This window comes from Saccopteryx leptura, chromosome 1 (genome assembly GCF_036850995.1).
Source record: "Saccopteryx leptura isolate mSacLep1 chromosome 1, mSacLep1_pri_phased_curated, whole genome shotgun sequence".
NCBI classification, from domain to species: domain Eukaryota; kingdom Metazoa; phylum Chordata; class Mammalia; order Chiroptera; family Emballonuridae; genus Saccopteryx; species Saccopteryx leptura.
The window spans coordinates 86440827-86463523 of record NC_089503.1 but is presented as its reverse complement, the minus strand read 5'-3'; the positions used below and the strand labels follow the sequence as shown (position 1 = coordinate 86463523).

General features: G+C 38.6%; 1 protein-coding gene across 2 annotated transcripts in view; it reads left to right on the top strand.

Annotated features, from left to right (window-relative positions):
* The window catches only part of PGR (progesterone receptor), a 90665-nt gene that overhangs the window by 57972 nt on the left and 9996 nt on the right, over window positions 1-22697 (top strand). For both annotated transcript variants that reach the window (XM_066360735.1, XM_066360734.1), the window contains 2 exons: window positions 12695-12839; window positions 19083-19213. In XM_066360735.1, the coding sequence (XP_066216832.1) occupies window positions 12695-12839; window positions 19083-19213 (276 nt within the window). The remainder of the gene's footprint in view (window positions 1-12694; window positions 12840-19082; window positions 19214-22697) is intronic.

The following is a 22697-nucleotide window of genomic DNA, read 5'->3' as shown; positions in this document are numbered from 1 at the left end:
TATATTTGGTCCTTTCATGGGTGCTATCATCCCCTCAGGCTGGTTGACTCTAAGGGTCAACTTTGATCATGTGTATTTGACACTGTGCTGTATCTGTCCTGTTGGGCATATTTATTCTCCACAGTGTCCGGTGCCTCCTGGACTCCTCCTTTAGGTGTGCTGCTTGTGTAGCTAGCTAGTGTTTGTACTCTCTGTAACCCACTACTAGTTGTGTTGATTCTAGATCTTCTTGGGTTGGCATCAGCCGTTGTTTATAACCTGCCGTGGGCTACCTGTCTGGAGTTACCAGTCTGTTCACTGTTTGTATCTGTGTTTCTTTGCCTGGGTAGTATGGGAGGGGCCAAACTGTGTATAAGGATCAGCTTCCTCCTGCCTAGAGATGACAGCAGCTCCATAAAATCCCCAACCTCCATAACATTTGGCTCCACTTTTCAGCTGCTCCACCTCCTCTTGTAGCTGCCTGGTCTTCCCACAGAGTTTTCTGTAGAAATACTGCTTAGTGTGGGCTCAGACTGGCCTCACTCAACCAACACCTCTACGGGTTGCAAACTTGGTAGTTTAGGGTAGCTGAGGTTGGCAATACAATCTTAGTGGATCCCCCTAATTTAGGGGTCTTTTGGTCAGGAGCTCAGTACGGGAAAGTGGCCGCTACTCCAGAGCCTAATCCCTCCACAACTGCTGGATACTCAAATTTTATTTCCCCCCCAGCAAGGTGAAAGCAGGCTCAGATTGAATAGGGCTGATAGTCCCCTCTGCAGAAGTTCTTCCTACTGGTGAGACCCTGTTCTCAGAGAAGAAGACTGAGAGAGTCTTCTCCTCAGGCTGACTGTGCCCCCCAAGATAGTGGCTAAGTCCCTGAACCAGACTCAACAATGGGCATGAGGGTACCCATACTTTAAATGTCCATGCTCTAAGCCTCTGTCCCTTCCCCCTATGGAATCTAGCCCAGCAGGGCAGGACATTCAGCACCCTGGCCAGTTGACTGTGAAGCTCCACCCTGTCCAATGCTCACGAGCTGCTATGTAGGTGTTGACCACAGAAAGCAGAACTTGCTTCAGCTGGGCCAGGTGTGAGGAACCCTTTATGAGGACATGCCACCGGCAAGGGTTATTAGGTCCTGAACTGATGCTCTCATAGTTGGCCACTGGATGTGCCAGCCCTGGGCCTCCCTGGCAGGAACCTGGTGCAGACCAGTGAAAGACACTGCCCATGACTGGCCCTCAGCAATCTTCTTGGGGCCCCAAGCAATCCAGAGTTTGTGGCTGTCTCTGCTGGGCCCAGGTGCTCATGGAAATACTGAGCTGAACATCTAGGCTGGCTTTTATTCACACTGTGCCTTGGGGAAAGGCCAAGTTTCCCTGAGTCCTGCCTCCTGCAGCTTCTGTATGCTGGCTGCTTGTTGGGTTCAGCCACTGAAAAAACTTCTGATATATTCTAGAGTCAGCATTAATTCATGGATCAGGAGGGGTGGTGGGTGTGGCTCCGCCCAGGTGTCAATCTGTCCAGACTTATTCTCAGACCTCAGTAGAGTGTGGCCCAGGAGTCCAGTGGGTATGGCCTCAGACACCCAGAGGTGTGGTCTGGCTGAAGTCCGGAAAGTTTCTATTGAGTCTCCTGTGAAGGGAAAGCACCAGTCATATATTTGGGAGCATGCAGAGGAAAGTGCCAGCCTCAATGCCAGAAAACTGGGTCACTGATGCGCCACCTCCTTCCTGGCTGACTTCTCAAAATGGCCCTGTCATTCTGAGAAGAAAGATAGAAAGATGGAAGCTGCAATATTGTAGAATTTCTTAGCACAGGGGTTCCAGTGGCTATACCCCACAAAGTCTCTCCCTGGGACACCAACTTTACCCTTTCCTCACGCAACTCTAGTCCCTCAGCCTTCCCCTGCAGGAGCCCCGGGTAAGTGACTGTGAATGAAATTTTCTGTGCTGGCCCTTTAAGATGGACCATGCATCTCCAAGAGTCCTGTCTCTTTCTCACAGAAGGAAACCTTGGCTCTTTTCACTGCTAGATGCTGTGTGGGCACCTCCTCTAGGCTCTGGGGCTCTAGGCTGGGGCACCTGGCCTGAGGCTTAGGACCCTCCCCTCCCAGGGTGACCCTCCCTGCAGTGAAATTCTCACTGGACTCTCTGCCACCACTTGCTCTTGGGATCGGGGCAGCCCTTTCCACATATCCACCCTTCCTACTAGTCTCATTGTGGCTACTCTGTGATCCTTGGTTATAAACAAGATGATTGTTCTTACATTAAGTTGTACAATCCTATTTGACCCTGGGAGGTGGCAGTTGGTACATCTGCTACCTACTCTGTTGCCATCTTGGAATCCACAACCAATTTCTAATATTAATTTGTATCTTGTTTATTACTGAATCCATTTATTAGATGTAACAGTTTCTTTTTGGAATCTTTAGGATTTTCTTTATATAGTATTATGTCACCTGCAAATAATGATAGTTTTGCCTGATCCTGTTCAATCTGATGCCTCTTTTTTTTTTTTTCTTTCTAAAACTGTTGCTAGGATATTATTAGGTTGATTAAAAGTGATTATATTGGGCATACCTATCTAGTTCCTAATCTTAAAGAGAAAGCTTTTAGCTTTTCAGTGCTGAGCATCATGTTGGCTGTGGGTTTGTCATACATGGCCTTTATTATGTTGAGGTATATTCCCTATATTCCCACTTTGCTGAGTTTCTGTTTTTTGGGGTTTTTTTTTTTAGTGTGGTATAGTACATTAACTGATTTGTGGATATTGAACCTACCTTGCATCCTAGAATAAAAGCCACATGATCATGAACTATGATCCTTTTAATGTATTGCTGAATTTTGTTTGCTAAGATTATTTTGAGGAGATTTGCATGTATGTTCATCAGGGATATTAGCCTGTTGTTTATTTATATTTGTAATATTTTTATTTTTGGTATTAAGGTAATTCTGGACTTGTATAATGAGTTTAAGAGCCTTCCCTCCTCTTCAATTTTTTGGAATAGTTCAAAAAGGTAGGAATTCTTTTTTTCTTTTTCTTTTTTTTAACTCTTGGGTAAAATTCATCTGTGAAGCCATCTGATCCAAGACTTTTGTTATTGGGAGATATTTTATTACTGATTCTACTTTATTACTAGTATTTGGTGTGTTCAGATTTTCTGTTTCTTCCTGATTCACTCTGAAAGATTGTATTTTTCTAGGAATGTATCCATTTCTTCCAAGCTGTCCCACTTGTTGACATATATAGTTGTCTTTAGTATTTTCTTACAATCCATTCTATTTCTGTGGTGTCAGTTGTCACTTCTCCTGTTTAATATCTGATTTTATATATTGGGCTCTATTTTTATTGATGAGTGTGTCTAAAGGTTTATCAATTCTTTCTTTTGAAAAAACAAGCATTTAGTTGAATTGATCTTTTCTATTTTTTTTTTAAACTCATTTCATTTATTTCTGCTTTAATCTTTATAACCTCAATTTGGGATTTGTTGTTCTTTTTCTTGTTCTTTTTCTTGTTCTTTTAGGTATATGGTTAAATTATTTGAGATTTTTCTTGTTTCTTGAGGTAGACCTGAATTGCTAGAAATTTTCCTCTTAGACTAATATTGTTTTGTTCCATAAATTTGTCATTTATGGACATTGTGGCCTGGACATTTATGGACATTTATGTCACGGTGGCCTGACCAGGCAGTGGTGCAGTAGATAGAGCATTGGACTAGGACATAGTGGACCCAGGTGCAAAATCCCAAGGTCACTGGTTTGAGCACAGACTCATCTGGCTTGAGCACAGGCTCACCAGCTTGAGCCAGGGGTCGCTGGCTTGAGTGTGGCATCATAGACATGACCCTATAGTCATTGGCTTAAAGCCCAAGGCCGCTGGGTTAAGCCCAAGGTCACTGGCTTGAGCAAGAGGTTACTCGCTCCGGTGCAGCCCCTCCAGTCAAGGCACATATGAGAAAGCAATCAATGAAGAGCTAAGGAGACTAAGGAATCTCAGTGAAGATGCTTCTCATCTCTCCTTTCCTGTTTGTCCCTAACTGTCCCTCTCTCTCTCTCTCTCTCTCTCTCTCTCTCTCTGTCTCTATATAATTGGGTGTACATCATTACTTACCTTCTAGATCACTGATTAGATCCTCTGCTTTATCTAATCTGCTGTTGATTTCCTCTACTGTGCTTTTTTTCCAATCCAGTTATTCTTCTGATTGGTTCTTTTTATATTCTTTGTCTCTTTGTTGCAGTTCTCACTGAGTTTATCTATTTTCTTGAGTTCTCTGAGCAGTTTTATCATCAATGTTTTGAATTCTTGACCTGCCATATTGCTTGTCTCTATTTTGTTTAGTTATGTTGTGGAGTTTTGTCTTATTTTTTCACTTGGGAGATATTTATCTTCTCATTTTGGCTGGCTCTGTGTAGTTATTTCTATTATTAGGTATATGAAATACATCTCTCAGGCTTGAAATAATGGCCTTATATATAGAATGTATCCTGTAGGGTCCAGTAGTACAATACCTCTTATCACCTGAGTCAGGTGTTCAAGTTGTTTTTCCTGTGTGGGTTGCGTGTGTCCTCCTGTTATAATTGGGCTCAACTGCTGCTGGCACATCAGTGGGTGAGTTAACCCTCAGGAGGCCGACTTTAAGGATTGATTGTGACTACATTTGATGAGCTGCTGTGTGGGCGCTGACTCCAGGGAGTGAGGGTCACTTTAGCAGAGCTATATTGCTATTCATGGCTGCTGTTTGGGTTTATCAGTTGTGGAGCTGCTTGGCCGTGGCTCTGGTGCAGTCTGAAGCCAGCTTCTAGGTGTGTAGCGTATGGAAGCTCTCCTCAGGGGCTCCTGTGGGGGCCAAAGTTAGCTGCTATATTTGCTAAGTTTGGGGTTGCCTACTAAGAGCTACAACATGATCTGTAGTTAGTTGCTGCTTGTGCCAGGCTTGGAGGGGCTTGAGAGAAGCTACAATGAGTATGGTTTTGACACTTGAACCTGGCTTGGCACTGCTTAGTTGGAGCTACCTTACAATCTGAGACTGGCTGCCACTTGTGCCAGGCTTTGGGGGCATTTGGTGGGAACTACAATTCCAATTGAGGTTAGCCACCGCTTGTATGAGGATTGTGGTCCTTTGGGAGAGTTTACCGTGCTATGTGAGTCCAGCTGCCACTTGTGTGGGGTTTGCAGACCTTTGAGACTATTTGAAAACTGAGCCTAGGCCAGCCACCACTCATGTGGAGGGTCTAGAATTACTGGAAGAGGCTCTTACTTGGCAAGCAGGTTGAGTAGGGCAGTGTCTCAGGAGATGCCAAGGCTGGGAGAATGATGTGGGCTTGGCAAGTGGTGTTAGGTTAATGGACAGTGACACATTTTGTACCAGCCTTCACAGGGCCAGCTGGGTGGGAGGAGAGATCAGCAAAAAAAAACAATGGTGCTTGCCAGTGCTTTTGTCTCCTGAGAATTCTAATTCTGCCCCACCAGCCCTCACCTTAAAGTTAGTTAATTTCCTTTCTCCTGCATGACCCAGGTGCTTCTTGAACTGCTCTTACAGGAGTAACTAAATGTGTGAATCCTTTAATAGTAGTGTCTCCATTTTCTGCAGCTTTTTGTCTCTCTCAGATATAATCCCCACTGGCTTTCACAGAAAAATGTTATGGAACTTCTCAGGTGCCCCAGGGGGGAAACCCAAGCTGGGGATTGGACCCTTCACTCCTTGGGTGGACCTACATAGTTGAGCTGTTCTTCCCATTTATTAATCATCACACCATGGTTGTGGGATCCATCTAGACCACGTCTCTGTCCCTCTTATCCATCTTAATGTGGCTTCTTTATATCCGTAGTTATAGAACTTCTATTGGGCTAGTCTTCAGGAAGTTCTTAGTGATGATTACTCTATAATTTAGTTGTAATTTTCTGTGTTTGTGAGAGGTGGTGAGTTCAGAGTATAACTACTCTTGCCATCTTGACTCTGTTTGAATCTCCATTTACTCATGTGTTATTGCTCTGTGAAAGCTGGACTTTGTTAAATGAAGTTTACTAATGCACCAGAATGTCAGTTTACTTATTTAAAGTACAAACAAAAGAGATACTGTTAGGAAAACATGTTAGACATTCAGGTCATTCTTTCACAATAAGAAAATGTATTTGGGAAGTCAGATTAAGATCAGATTTAGATGATAATCACAACGGTGACAGTAGGCATGAGGGCACCAGAGCATGGATCTGTAGGTCCCTGAGAGGGTTCTTGCTGCCAGGTCAAGACTTCCTCATTTCTTTTTTTGTCTAGCTCTTCTATTTTCTTGGACTTGTTAGATTAATTGTAGTTTATCTAACATCTCTCTCATTCTATTTCAGAGATATCTTTGTTTCTATTGTTAACAAACAGAAAGAACTTTCACAGCTGAAAGCATTTCTAAAAGAAAGGGTTTATTTAGCCAAAGGTAGTCAGAAAAAGACCAGGTCCTGAGGCATGAAGTATAACCCTTCAAAGCAGGGCTACATGGAGAAGTCATGTCCGCCATCCTAAAGGTGAGGGGCTCTTTTATGCATTACATTTTCAGGAAGAAAGATATAAGTTGTTTTTGACAATTTACACTGACAACAGATAAGGGGGAGGGCAGGAAAACCTGATGGTCAGGCAGTTTTAGGATTGGCGTACAGTCCATAAGGAAGACATTTACTACTTTTGATTGGTTGTGTGCAACAGTCATTGCGGAAGCAGGATGAAGTGATAGCTGGCTACCTTTTTTAAAATAGCCACCTGGTAGTTGATTCAAAGTTCCAACATAATGTGAAGCAGTGGCTTAATTGACCTACAACTACTAACTAGTTGATTACTCTTGACTTTTTCTTTCATTCTCTGGCCCACTATAATTTAATTTAGGACATCTCAGAATTTTCCCCTTGTCACTATTTAATGGAGACTTGAAGGATGCTTTAGCCTCAAGACAGCACATTTACAAATGACCTTTAAGGATACATTGCATCTGACAAAATGTATTCATATATGAATAACTTTACATATACTTTTTGCTGTAACTTCAATGGATAATATTTTCTTATTTAAAGAGTGAAGCAACACTCTCTAATAATTCTTATTTAGAGAGTGAAGCAACACAGTGTTTGCAAAATTTTAAAAATGAACAAGACATATATTTCTGTTAAGGAATGTTCTATCCAATGGGATAGATAAGATACCCAAACAACTATAATGAAAGTGACATAAGATACAGATAAAAAGAAAAGGGGGACAGAAGAACACTTTTGGCTTCAGGCATTACAGATTACAGAAGTCTTTGAGACAAAGTGTCAGTTAAATTGGACCTTCAAAAGGAAATGAGACTTTGATAACTCATGAAGAGAAAATGTTGCAGACAGAAGGAATACTGGGGCTGTTGATGTGAAATAAAGAAAGTGTTAGTTTAGTGAAGAATGAATCAGACCAGCATAATGGTTCCCAATTTTTTCAAATATGAGAGTTCCTTAATAACATAAAAAATATCACAACCTTTTTTAGCTGCTGATTGAGAAAGTATAGTTGTGCTTATTGCTCAAACATGACTACAATAAGTACTAGCCTTCTGGGGGGGGGGTCTCATCATCCAAGTACTAAAGAAAAAACAGTGAAAATAAATTTATATTGGAGAGAGTAGCAGACATAAATTTAGTGGCATAGTGATGGGTTGATCAAGCAGAATCTTACAAGTCAGGGTAGACTTTGAAAATTAAATTAATAGGTACTCATTCCTAAATCAGTTTCACTGTTACGTATTCTTCATCCTATATATCAATACATTGTAGCAGGAGGTTTGGGGATATTATTTCCTTTTGATAAATTTGATTTTGATTCTTCTATTCATTTAGTTAAAAAGGTCTATTCAGGCCAATGCTTTGTCAAATTTAAAGACTGCATTTTTGAATAAGTACTTCTTGGCCTCAGCCAGACTGCTTGTAATCATCAGTATCATAAGGCTGATCAGTCCTTTGCCTCATTTTCTGCCTTTGAAGCATGCCAAAATATCTTTTGAGTCAGTGACAGCCACTGCATATTTGACAAAGGGTTTTTTTGCTCCCAAATGTAATGAATAAATCAAATTACTTCCCCCAAAATAAGTGATGGGAAAGAAATGAGATTAGCCTATAAAGAGTAAAGTTAGGCTTTAATAATACTTTATAAAGACTTTCAAAAAATGATTTTTCAAACATCTTATTTTACTGAAATTATTTTTTTCCAGTGTTAACAAAATTATTATTTACCAAATCAAATAAATACTACCAGTCCTTCCCATGTTTCACATGCCTCTTAGGCCATTGACAAAAACCATTTCTTGCTGAAACTATTCCTTTGGCATTCATCACTTACCTTCGAGGTAGATAGTGTTTCTCTCAATTTAAATATTTTCTGTTTCCTCTGTAGATGTGTTCTTCCACTCACACCATAAATATGGCATTAGTTTCTTACTCTAGACAGTCTGAATGAACTCATTCCTAGACTGTCTTCAATAATCATATTCTGGTAAGTCCTAAATATATAGTATCAACCGAGACCATCTACTGAGCTTATTTCAACTGGTTATTTTACATTTCCACCTGGATGAACTTCCAAGTCAGCAAAAACCTATTCCATAAACCTAAAACCATTTTCTGTTTCTTGAAATGGCACCCTGAGATAGAATCTCGACTATATCTCTCAGCTCACTTTTCTCCATCACCTTCTTTCTGTCCAGTGAGTTATCAAATTCTGTCATCTCTATTTATTAATTATATGATTCATTATACATGCTACTTCCACTGCTACTGCCCTTAGTTTAGATCCTCATAATTTTTTCCTTAATTTGCACTGTACCCCTCTTCTCTTCACCCACAATGAGCCAGTTACCACAACGAGACAGTTTCCACACTGTCCCGAAATAATCCCCTATCCTGCCCTCAAAATCATCTAAAACAATAGTAATTAATTATATTACACCCTTTTCAGAACAAAGCCCAAATTCTTTCTTTTATTATCCAAGGCCCTTCTGTGATATGGCTCCTGAATTTGCAGTGTTTCAAACACCTCTAAGTTTCAGGTCTCATAATGCTATTTGCTCAGTTTCCTGCTCTCTTTTGCCCATATTGCTTCTGTGGGACACCTGAAGTCCCTTCTCTTTTCCTACATCTTCTTTTGGCTGATCCCTGATTTGCCTTCAGGATTATAATCACCTGTGATTTCCCACGAAGGAAGATTTTCCTGAGCCTCCAGACTGAGTCGAAGGACCTCTGCTCTCCCTCCTCACCCTTACCTTTACCAACCACACCACTCTTGCTCCGAGTGAAAATTATGTTCTATCAATACATTTTGTTGTCTGTCTCACCACCAGTGTTAAAGACAGAAACAGCATCTTCCCAGTCGTTATGCCTAGTTTCAAGCATAATGCTTCATCTCAGAAAGGTGCTTAAAGATTATCTATGAAACTCAAGGCTTTGATATGAAAAGAACTATGCTGCCTTAGACCATTAAGCATCCAGTCTTTGTTCTTAATTAATAAGTCATCACACCTATGTTAGTGATTGCTCTTACTGTGCTGAAACTCTTTTGTGCTGCTCAAAGTTTACACTTTGTGTCAGAAGGTGCTGAGGTATTTAATGCTCTGCCTTTGTTGTACATTTACTGTTTCAATATATGACAGTTTCTGCAGAAGCCAAACCTATATATTTTATCAGAATTCTGGAAGATAGGAGAACCTAGAAAGTTATATGAGCCATGTCTTTACTGTACTCTTTTAATTTTAAATATTTTAAAATATTAAGTATTGGACAGCTTATAACAAGGCTTTTGTCAAAAATTATTCAGGTCAAGTCACACAAAAGAAGGGGGTATTTTTCTTTACAACTCAGTAAACACAATTAGGGATCATCCATCACTTCTCTATGTGAAGGTTTTCATTTTGATCATCATCTCAGATTTATTGAGTTTACCTGATCGTTATCAATAGGAATTTGATCTCAGTGTTCCCGTCTTTGTTTCAGTATAAAGTAATAAATGGTATTGTAGTTAATTGGGAAAAAATTTCACTTCTGGACTATGCATGTTCAAATCAATTTAACATTGTACGTTTTTCACAGATAAGCTCCCTAAAGAATAGAGTGAATAAAGCTATTTTCTGAGTCATATTTTTTCTGCTAAATGAAAACAGTACACTTTCTGCTATAAATATTGATAATTTTATAAGTTTTATGTTATTTCAGCAAGATCTTCTTTTTGCATTATAATAAAATTGTTTCATAACATCTAGGCCTTAATAGTCCCAGAATGCAAAAAAAAAAAGAAAAATTTAAGGATAAAATAAATACAAGTATGTAAATGTAAGCAAAATATGTCGTTTAAAGAACAAATGAATTGTTACATAATTTTGTCAGATTTTTAAAACTACTCAGATTAACATGTAACAAAGCTGTAGAGTAAAAAGAATGTATGTATAGTAAGTCTAATACTTAATTACATATACTGCTTTCTATAGAAAATTATAACATTGACTAAGAAAGGTACAGAGACTTTGGCTGATTAGAGCATCATTCCAGTATACCATGGTTGCTGGTTTGACCCCTGGTCAGGTCACATACAAGAATCAACCAATAAATGCATAAATATGTGAAACACTTATCAATATTTCTCTTTATCTCCCTTTCTCTCTCTCTCAAAAATCAATCAAGAAATAAAAGAAAGGTACAGAGAGTAAAATATATATCAGAAATGATGGTGAAAATATGTTAATGTTTTAATACATCTGATTAATTGAACCTAACTTGCTGTGAATATAATAATTTGTTATATATCTCTAATAACATATGAAATATATTCTGGACATATATTTTGGACAAATACATATTTGTTGGTATATAACATATATATGAAATATATACATTCCTGTTATTCATGTGAAGATGGGGCTATTTGAGTGTAGGGAGAGAAGATAACCTTTTCTATCACTGAGCTTGAGATGATTAACAGAATCAGGAAATAAATATCCCTTTGCCCTTGAGATCTAAGAAATTGCTTTGCTTTTACTTTCACCCTCCACATAGCTACCAAGGAGCATCCATAATATAAATTAGACTCTTTGTCTCTCATTGCTCCTTTAATAGACATAAAGACTATCCACATGTGACTTTAGTTTAGCCTACATCTCCAAGCTTACCTCTAGTTCTCCCTCTTTTAAATGCATCGGTGCTGAGCTGGTGATCTTCATCCAAGAAGAGAAAAAGAAAATTGGAAAGAGATGGATAGAAGACTTTGATCATTTATATCACAATACATTTTCTTTTTCTCTGTTATCCTCCTTCTGCCAGCAATACCGGAGAAAGGTTTTTGTTTTTTTGTTGTTGTTTTGTTTTTTGTTTTGTTTTTTTGTATTTCTCTGAAGCTGGAAACGGGGAGAGACAGTCAGACAGACTCCTGCATGTGCCCGACCGGGATCCACCCGGCACGCCCACCAGGGGGCAACACTCTTCCCACCAGGGGGCGATGCTCTGCCCCTCTGGGGCGATGCTCTGTTGCAACCAGAGCCACTCTAGCGCCTGGGGCAGAGGCCAAGGAGCCATCCCCAGCGCCCGGGCCATCTTTACTCCAATGGAGCCTCAGCTGCGGGAGGGGAAGAGAGAGACAGAGAGGAAGGAGAGGGGGAGGGGTGGAGAAGCAGATGGGCGCTTCTCCTGTGTGCCCTGGCCGGGAATCGAACCCGGGACTTCTGCACGCCAGGCCGACGCTCTACCACTGAGCCAACCGGCCAGGGCCCGGAGAAAGGTTTTTAAAAAAGGAGGTGGTGAAGATGTGAAAGACCAGAGCATTCACGCGCGCGCGCGCGTGCATGCACACACACACATATATCTCCACACATCTTAAACCATCTGAAAAAAAAAATGAATGACCAGAAAACTATGCAATCTACCCAACTCATAATTCAGGAATGTTAAAGTTAGATGCAGCACAATTAAAAGCAGTGGTTTTATATCATGAAATCAGTTTATGTTTAATTCTTTAAAAAATGAGCTTCCTCAACAAACTGATTATATTCTGCTTGGGCATTATCTCTTTCTCTTTTAGTGTATTTTCCCTGATCTTCCAATTTCCTAGTGTACTCCCTCTAACCTTCTCTATCACTGCACTTATGAGCTTGTTTCTCCTATTGACTTGTGAGATTCTTTTAAGGAGAAGATGTGTCTGGCCTGTGGATAAAGCGTCAACCTGGAATGCTGAGGTCACCGGTTTGAAACCCTGGGTTTGCCTGGTTGAGACACACATGGGAGTTGATGCTTCCTGCTCTTCCCTACTCTTTTGCTTTTTGCTTTCTCTCTCTCTCTCTCTCTCTCTCTCTCAAAATGAATAAAAAAATGAGAAGATGCATCTGATCCATCTTTATAACCCAAGCATTTTAACATAATGCTCAGTACACAAATGTTTCTCAATAAATGAGTGTTGCATGAGTGAGTGATAGATGATTGATTCAATTAGTGAATTCTCAAAAATGATAAATCACAGTGACTAATTTTAATGTTTTTCAAAATTGCTGCTCCTTTTTAATTTCTCAGGATCTATTATTTGTTACCTGTTTTTTAATGTAAAATATATTGAAGTTGAAAATATTATATTACTCTACTTGTATTTATTTTCCATTTTCTATGTATTTTCAACACTTTGACACAAGTTGTTTTCATGATAATTTTATTTTTTAATTTGTTTTTACAGGTTTTAGAAACTTACATATTGATGACCAGATAACTCTCATACAGTATTCTTGGATGAGCTTAATGGTATTTGGACTAGGTTGGAGATCCTATAAACATGTCAGTGGGAAGATGCTATATTTTGCACCTGATCTAATACTAAATGAGTAAGTAGTAACATGGTTTTTTTTTTTTTGTTCTTATTATTCTAAATGTATATGTAGGATAATCTTGAAAATTACATTTTAATAGCCCTGGCTGGATAGCTCAGTGGTTTGGAGCATCATCCGCCTATACTAAGGTTGTGGGTTTGATCCTCGGTCAGGGCAGGTGCGGCAACAAATTGATGTCCCTGTCTCTCTATCTCTCTTCCTCTTTCTCTCTCTAAAATCAATAAATAAATTTAAAAAGAAAAGAAAATTACATTTCAAGAGATAATCACAAATTTGTTTTCCTGAAAGGTTTCTTAGAATTACCTCATATCATTTACAACTTGATTTGACAATATTAATAAAATTTTACAATTTTATAAGTAAATTTGATATTTGGAGTTTTCCTTTTGTTTCAATATATAGAGTTGTTTGAAAGACAATATTTTAACTTTTAAGAATGTATTAAGAAATGTACTTAAAGATGAAATCTATCAAATTAAAATTTTATAACTTGGTGCTAATGAAGATAATGAAGTAATTCTAAATAATTTGCTTGAAAGTACTGATTTACCTTCAGAAGGTAGACATTTCTCTTTAGAGGATAAAACATATGGGGATTTATTTGAAAAACTGAAAGATAAATATCCCAATTTGCTTGATTACATTTAAATTACACTGGTTAATTTTCTATATATAACCTTTTTTTTAATTTTTTTTTGAGCATGCGAGAGAGAGAGATAGGAAGTTAGACAGGAAAGGAGAGATCTGATGAGAAGCATCAACTTGTAGTTGTGGCACTTTAGTTATTCATTGATTACTTCTCATATGTGCCTTGATTGGAGGACTCCAGCCAAGCCAGTAACCCATTCAGTGGTGGGATTCAAATAATTTATCAACTGGTTCTCTGCCCTAATGACCGTTTTAAGTATAAAAAAAGGATATACCAAAAGGTAATTATTTCATGCATATAATACTTAAATAAGAACAATAAAAGAGGTATACTAAACTAGATTATAAGAGTTTTAAAATGTTAATAAAAATATTAATACCTGGCAGAAAACAATAAAACTGTTATTTAAAATATTTCTATATTGCTTCTTGATTGGCATCCTCACTTGCAACTTTTTTCACCTATGGATGGAATGAACATTACTATTGGTGCTTAGAATACGCTGTTTTAAAAAAGTAGTAATAAGAAGGAAGTTCATATCATTATAGGCTTATATCAAAAAACAAGAGAAAGCCAAAGTAAACACCATCACACCTTAAAGAACTAGTAAAAGAAGAACTAAGGCAACCCAAAAAAATAAGAAGAAAGTAAATAATAAAAATTAGAGCAGAAATAAATGAAATAGAGAACAGAAAAACTATAGAAAAAATTAATACAACAAAGAGCTGGTTCTTTGAAAAGATTAACAAGATTGAGAAACCCTTGGCAAAACTCACTAAGGAAAAAAGAGAAGGGACTCATATAAATAAAATCTGATATGAAAGAGGAGAAATTACCACAGTTATCATAGACATACGAAGGATCATTGTAGAATACTATGAAAAACTGTATATATGCCACCAAATTCAACAATCTACAAGAAATGGATAAATTCCTAGAACTATACAATCTTCCTAGACTGATCATGAAGAAGTGGAAAGCCTAAATAGACCCATAAGCACGGAGGAAATAGTAACAACTGTCAAAAACCTCCTCAAAAATAAAAGTCTGGAGCCAGACAGCTACACTAGTGAATTCTACGAAACATTCAAAGAAGATGTGTTCCCATCCTTCTTAAAATCTTCCAGAAAATTGAAGAAGAAGCAATACTTTCAAACACATTTTGTGAGGCTAACATAACCCTTATAGGAAAACCTGACAAGGACATACAAAAAAAAAAACAAAACGGAAAACTACAAGCAGAGAAAGAAAAGTATCATATGATCTCACTTATATGTGGAATATAATGAACAAAGAGAACAGAATAGAGGCAGAGGTAGGGTCACAGGGAGCAGAGGGACAGCTGTCAGAGGGAAGGGGGATAAGGGGATGGATGAGAGAAGATGAAGGGATTAGTGAAATTATATAAACATAACACATAGATACAGATAACAGGACAGCAAATCCCAAAGGGAAGGGGGGAGGGAGTTAGGGTGAAGGGGATAAAGGAGGTAATGGGAGATAAGAGAGTGGGGTGAGGGAGTTATCAATATATTGAGTGGGACACTTGAATACATGTTAACACATTAAACTAAAATTAATAAAAATTAACAAAAATACTTGTAAATCGAATACAACAATACATTAAAAAATAATATATCATGATCAAGTGGGGTTCATCCCAGAAGCACCAGGATGGTTCAACATACATAAAACGATTATTGTAATATACCATATTAACAAAACAAAGAACAAAAAACATATGATCCTATCAATAGATACAGAAAAAGCATTTGATAAAATACATTTTTTTATTTTAAAATACTCAATAAAATGGGTATAGAATAAAAAGACCTCAACATAAAAAAGGCCATATATGACAAACCATTGGCTAACGTCATACTAAATTGTAAAAAACTCAAAACTTTTCCTCTAAAATCAAGAACAAGACAAGGCTGCCCACTCTCTCTACTGCTATTCAACATAGTGCTGGAAGTTCTAGCCAGAGCAATCAGACAAGAGAAAGAAATAAAAGGCATTCATATCAGGAAAAAAGAAGTAAAGGTTTTTTTTATTTTTTTATTTTTCTGAAGCTGTAAACGGGGAGGCAGTCAGACAGACTCCCGCATGCACCGGACCGGGATCCATCCGGCATGCCCCCAGGGGGCGATGTTCTGCCCATCCGGGGCATCGCTCTGTCGTGACCAGAGCCACTCTAGCGCCTGGGGCAGAGGCCAAGGAGCCATCCCCAGCGCCTGGGCCATCTTTTGCTTCAGTGGAGCCTTGGCTGCGGGAGGGGAAAAGAGAGACAGAGAGGAAGGAGAGGGGGAGGGGTGGAGAAGCAGATGGGCACCTCTCCTGTGTGCCCTGGCCGGGAATCGAACCCGGGACTTCTGCACGCCAGGCCGATGCTCTACCACCGAGCCAACCGGCCAGGGCCAAGAAGTAAAGGTTTTACTATTTGCAGATGACATGATTCTGTATATAGAAAACCCCAAAGACTCCACAGAAAGACTATTAGAAACAATAAACCAATACAGTAAGGTCTCAGGATACAAAATAATATACAGAAGTCTATTGCTTTCATATACACCAACAATGAAACTTCAGAAAATGAACTAGAAAAAAATCCCTTTTACAGTTGCAACAAAAAATAAATAAAATGCCTAGGAATAAACATAACAAAGACTGTAAAAGACCTATATCCAAAAACTACAAAGCATTAAAAGGAAATCGAAAAAGACACAATGAAATGGAAAATACCCCATGTTCTTTTATAGGAGGAATAAAATATAGTTAAAATGGCCCGATTACCCAAAGCAATATACATATTTAATGCAATTTCCATCAAAATTCCAATGTCATTTTTATTTAAATGAAACAAAAGATCACCAGGTTTGTATGGAACCATAAAAAAAACTTGAATAACTAACATAATCCTGAGGAAGGATAAAAAAAAAGAAGCTGGAGGCATTACAATACCGACTTCAAATTATATTGGATACTACAGAGCCACGATAATCAAAACAGCATAGTATTAGCAGAAAAATAGACACACAGACCAATGGAACAGAATAGAGAGCCCAGAAATAAAACCACATTATACAGACAAATCAACTTTGATAAAGGAGCCAAAAAAAAAAACACAACAGAGAAAAGAAAGCCTCTTCCTTTCAAAAAAATGGTGCTGCGAAAATTGGAAAACCACTTGTGAAAGAATGAAACTTGACTACAGTTTGTCCCCTTGCACAAAAACTAATTCAAAATAGATCAAAGACCTAAATATAAGATCTGCAACAATAAATTACATAGAAGAAAACATAGGTACTAAACTCATGGACCTTCGCAATAGAGAACATTTTATGAATTTGACTCCAAAGGCAAGGGACGTAAAGGCAAAGATAAATGAATGGGACTATATCAGACTAAGAAGCTTCTGCACAGCAAAAGAAACTGACAACAAAACAGACAAACAGCCAACCAAATGGGAAGTGATATTTGCAAACAACAGCTCAGATAAGGGGATAATATCCAAAATATATGAAGAACCCAAAATTCAGCAACAAACAAGTAAACAATCCAATAAAAAAATGGGCAGAAGATATGAACAGACACTTCTCCCAAGAAGAAATGCAAATGGCCAATAGATGTATGGAAAGATGCTCATCTTCACTAGCTATTAGAGAAATGCAAATCAAAACTACAATGACGTGCGGAGGACCTGGGTTCGATTCCCGGCCAGGGCACACAGGAGAAGCGCCCATTTGCTTCTCCACCCCTCTGCCGCGCCTTCCTCTCTGTCTCTCTCTTCCCCTCCCACAGCCAAGGCTCCATTGGAGCAAAGATGGCCCGGGCGCTGGGGATGGCTCTGTGGCCTCTGCCCCAGGTGCTAGAGTGGCTCTGGTCGCAACATGGCAACGCCCAGGATGGGCAGAGCATCGCCCCCTGGTGGGCAGAGCATCGCCCCACGGTGGGCGTGCCGGGTGGATCCCGGTTGGGCGCATGCGGGAGTCTGTCTGACTGTCTCTCCCTGTTTCCAGCTTCAGAAAAATGCAAAGAGAAAAAAAAAAAATACAATGAGATAGCACCTCACACCTGTTAGATTAGCTATTATCAACAAGACAGGTAATAACTAGTGTTTGGGAGGCTGTGGAGAAAAAGGTACCTTCATTCACTGTTGTTAGGAATGTAAATTAGAGCAACCACTATGGAAGAAGGTAGGGTGGTTCCCCAAAAATTAAGAATAGAACTACCATATGACCCAGTAATCCCTCTATAGGTACATACCCCCAAAACTCAAAAACACTGGTACATAAAGACACATGCATCCCCATGTTCATCGCAGCAATATTCACCATGGCCAAGACATGGAAATAACCAAAGTGCCCTTTAATAGAGGATGGGATAAAGAAGACATGGTGTGTGTGTGTGTGTGTGTGTGTGTGTGTGTGTGTGTGTGTATGTATATGTATATGTATATATATATATATAATACAATGGAATACTACTCAACTATAAGAAACAATGGCATAGTATAATTTAAGATAACATGGATGAACCTTGATAACACTATACTGAGTGAAATAAGTAAATCAGAAAAATTTAAGAACTGTATGATTCCATACGTACATAGGTGGAATACAAAATTGAGACTCATGGACATAGATACGAGTGCAGTGGTTACCAGGGGGAGGGAAAAGCAGGAAGGAGGGGGATGAGGATGGGAAGGGACATAAAGAGGGATACATATAAGGTGATGGAGGATGATTTGACTTTGGGTGACGGGTAAAAAAGAAGAATACACTGTTGTGCAGATGAACATTAAAAAAGAGTAAGGAATGTGAATTTATGATTTCCACATTGGGCGGCTGCCCAGGTGCCCACCTTAAAGAGAACCCTAATTACAAGTGCCATTTTAGCAACTCGTTCATAGAACTCAACAAAACATTAGATAGGTTCTGCCAAACCAGTGCAAACTGGCTGAATCCTGCTACTGAACCTATAGCTCAAGCCAGGAACCTTGGGCTCAAGACAGTGACCATGGAGTCATGTCTATGATCCCACACTCAAGCCGGCGACCTCGAGGTTTCACACCTGGGTCCTCAGCATCACAGGTCAACACTCTATCCACTGCGCCACCGCTTGGTCAGGTGCACACTGAACTATAACATATGGTGGTCTCTGTAAAGTAAATCCATTCTTCTATTGGATTGTACACCAAATTTCATGCATTGTTTTGCACAGGAAAAAAGGATCCATCAGTAAATAATTTGCTGAGCATTCCTTAGCTTCATATTTTTTAGTCCTATAGCTGCTTGGTTTAGGTGTCTAAACTGTGATGATAAAAACGAGAAATGTTAACGTTGGTCATTATCTATTTAATATGATTTTTTAACTTTAAATTTTATTAACTTCAACAATTCAGTATTATAAAAAAATTGACATTTAAGATCCCAAATATTGAGTTTCTTTATTAAAGTTCTTTTCAATAATAAAGAAGATAATTACTAAATCTTATATTTTTTTGACAAATTACATAAACTGGCCAACATTCTGTGTGTGTGTTTTTTCTTGTTGCTTCTTCTTTGGGATATTGCGTGTGATGGAAGACAGCGGATGAAGGAATCATCGTTCTATTCATTATGCCTTACCATGTGGCAGATTCCACAAGAGTTTGTGAAGCTTCAAGTTAGCCAAGAAGAGTTTCTCTGTATGAAAGTGTTGCTGCTTCTTAATACAAGTGAGTATAAGTAACTTAATTTTTAATTCATTAGGAAAGTCCCAAACAACTATATGATCATACGATTGTACATGAGGTATGAATCTTCTATTGTAACTGCAAAGGAGAAACACCCAATGTACTTTCATAGACATTAATAAAATTTCTTCATATTTCCCAGGTTTTACCAATCACGTAATACTAAAATAACCTATCGATTCAACCAATTTCATTTTTTGATAAAAAAAATCATTAAGTGGCTTTTTTATAAACTAATTAATATTGCATAAACACAGCCTATGATTCTCTCTACCCCATCCCACAAAGGAGTTCCTGTATAAACTACACAAATTTGGGAATATCCCCTATGTCAGGATAGGCTGTTAAAACAAATAACTACGAAGAACAGCAGCATAATACAGTAGTGGTTTATCACTCACAGTCATAGTGCAGTGGATTAGCAGGAAAACCCATGCTCCTTTCATGCAGGGACTCCACCCTCTCTAGCAGCTTGGAGTCTTCCATTGGCTCTGACTAGAAGATGAATACTAAGTGAGAAAAGGTTTGGAAGGGAAATCTGGAAGTGTCTGTGACATTTACACCCACTTTCCATGGCCCACCTTAACTGAAAGAGAGGCACGGAAATGCACCAGAGCTGTAAACTCAGAAGGAAAAGAAAATAGTACATTATAAAACATAGCATTGGTTACCAGAAGATAGGGGCATTTTATTTCATTACTTTTTTCATACACAAAGAACACATGGGCCCAGGCCAGTTGGCTCAGCTGTAGAGTGTGGCCTGGCATGTGGAAGTCCCAGGTTCAATTTGCAGTCAGGGCACACAGGAGAAGCAACCATCTGCTTCTCCATCCTTTCCCTTCCCTATTCTCTCTCTCTCTCTCTCTCTCTCTCTCTCTTTCTCTCTCTCTTTCTCTTTCTCTCTCCTCATCCTCCTCCTCCTCCTCCTCTCCCACAGCCATGGCTTGAATGGTTTGAGCAATTTGGTCCTGGGTGCTAAAGATGGCTCCGTAGCCTCACCTCAGGTGCTGAAATAGTTCAGTTGCCAAGCAACCAAGCAGCAGCCCCAGATGGGCAGAGTGTTGCCCTGTAGGGGGTTTGCCGGGTGGATTCCAGCTGGGGCGCATGCCAGAGTCTGTCTCTGCCTCTCTGCCTACCACCTTTCAAAAATAATAATTATTAAAAAAAAAACACATGTACCTTTGCCACGGTGGATCCACAAGGGTCTGGGTAAGAAAAATTTTAAAACTGCTTTTACCTTTTGCCCTTTTCTGTGCCCTTTCCATGCACAGGTAAGCTCAGCCCTGGACTCTCTGAATGGATCTTTCCTTTATTCATTGTAATCTGAAGGATAGATAACAACAGAGAGCTAAGATCTTAGGTAGAAGGGAAGCCTAGGGTCTTTCTCAGCAGTATCTTTGCAGAACTTCTTCCTAGTGGCACATGTCTCAAATGGTGGAGGGTAAAGGAATAACACATCAGGAGGAAAGACAGAAAAGCTAAACCCTCATGAAATTTTTGCAAATACAGGGACCAATTCAGAATCTAAGGAACCATAGCATTATTTCCCCCTTGAAAACCCTATTTGAAGCAAAGACCTTCAAGCTTAATTTGATAAAGTACATGAAGTCTTATGTCAATAAGCTTAGTCCACTTTATGTACCATGTATGATATAGCTGCTGTCACATTCATTACTGTCAAGAAAGAAGTTAACTGCTGTGATATTAAATTTATGCAGTTAATTTCTTTCTTGATATTAATGAATCTGATAGCTGTTATGTCCTAGAATAGTCCTATATTTTCCAAATTAGTTATCATTAACATAATTCTGTGTTTATGGATAGGCTTATTATGCTGTAGAGCAAACTATACCAAAATCCCAGTAATTTAACAACAACAACAAAAAAATTCTAAGTATTTATTCTTCTCATTACATGTCTAATGCCAGTCAACAGGAGGGCTCTGCTCATTGTTATCACTCGGGTGCTCAGGCAAATAAAAGCTATATCTTGACATATGATTCTGCAATCACTAGAGCAGTAGAAAGGAAAAGAATAAATAAGCATTACAAAATTTGGGGGCAGGGAAGGGAATTAAAAGGCTACAATAATTAATAAGTATGAGAAAAGAATATAGGTATTTTGAATTGTTAGTCAAGTCTGGCTAGTGTTTATTCAAACTTCATATCGTGTAATAGAAACATCACAAATCAATGAGAATAGAATAAACATTGTTGGGAAAAAATAGCTGTATATTTTCAAAAAACTCCACTTGGATATTTAGCTGAAATTATATTCTAAATAAATACCAGATAATCAGGTTATATGTGAATACTTATATTGTTAAAAAACAAACTGACAGTAATATATATAATTTTGGCATCTCAAATAAGGAATACTTTTTTTTTTTAATTTTAAACTTTTTTTTATTCATTTTTAGAGAGGAGAGAGAGAGACAGAGAGGGAGAGAGAGGAGAGAGAGACAGAGAGAGAGAAGGGGGAGGAGCTGGAAGCATCAACTCCCATATGTGCCTTGACCAGGCAAGCCCAGGGTTTCGAACCAGCGACCTCAGCATTTCCAGGTCGATGCTTTATCCACTGCGCCACCACAGGTCAGACTGGGAATACCTTTTTAAAAGCAAATATAATGAGAAAGTTGGCAAAGGGAAAGAAAGTTTGATGATTGGATACATAAGAAGTTAAGCCCCCCATTTGCCATGAAAAACTAAAATAGAAATCTCCAGGAAGATATGGTAAGTTGAACAGAGACATTTTCCATTGATCCCTCTAAAACTACACTAAAATATTAGTAATAAGATTTTTAAAAATAAAAATTAAGAGGGAGAGAGAGAGAAGAATCAATAACAATAAAATTTTGTAAGCCAGCAAGCAGAACCAATTTAGCATACCTAAGAAGATTGAATTCTAGGCCAAAGTAAGAAAATCCAAGAAGCACCTTTATTTGTATCACTGAACCCCTGGCACGTTCTTCAGTTGGTGACATTAATGATATTTTGAAAGTAGAATGAAGGTTAAGTTAAAAACAAGAATGTCTGCTGAAAGTCTGTTTCTAAGTATCACCCACCTATGCCAGTTGTTTCTCTCCAACTAGGACAAAGATTGTAAATTTATACCCTGAAGAAGCTATAACGGTGGAAAGCTGTATTGGTGAACCACAGGTACTGTTGAGAGTGAGGATTTATAGACCAAAGATTGAGACAGCACACATCTCCCACATGTCTCCCAGTACATTGCCTTCCAAATTGAGATCCTCCAAAATGAAAGATTCTTCTTTGCAGAATCTGTTTAGCCAGAAACAAAAAGAACTAAATATGCTAATAGCAGGAATTTCTCTTTGGAATAGCTCAAACAGATTGCCCTGCACTAAAGCTCACAGTCAATAAACACTACCCATTCAAATATAACTGTCAATCAGCTTTTTAGTTTTCCACTCTTGAATATAAGTAAACAACCAAGTCATCTGATG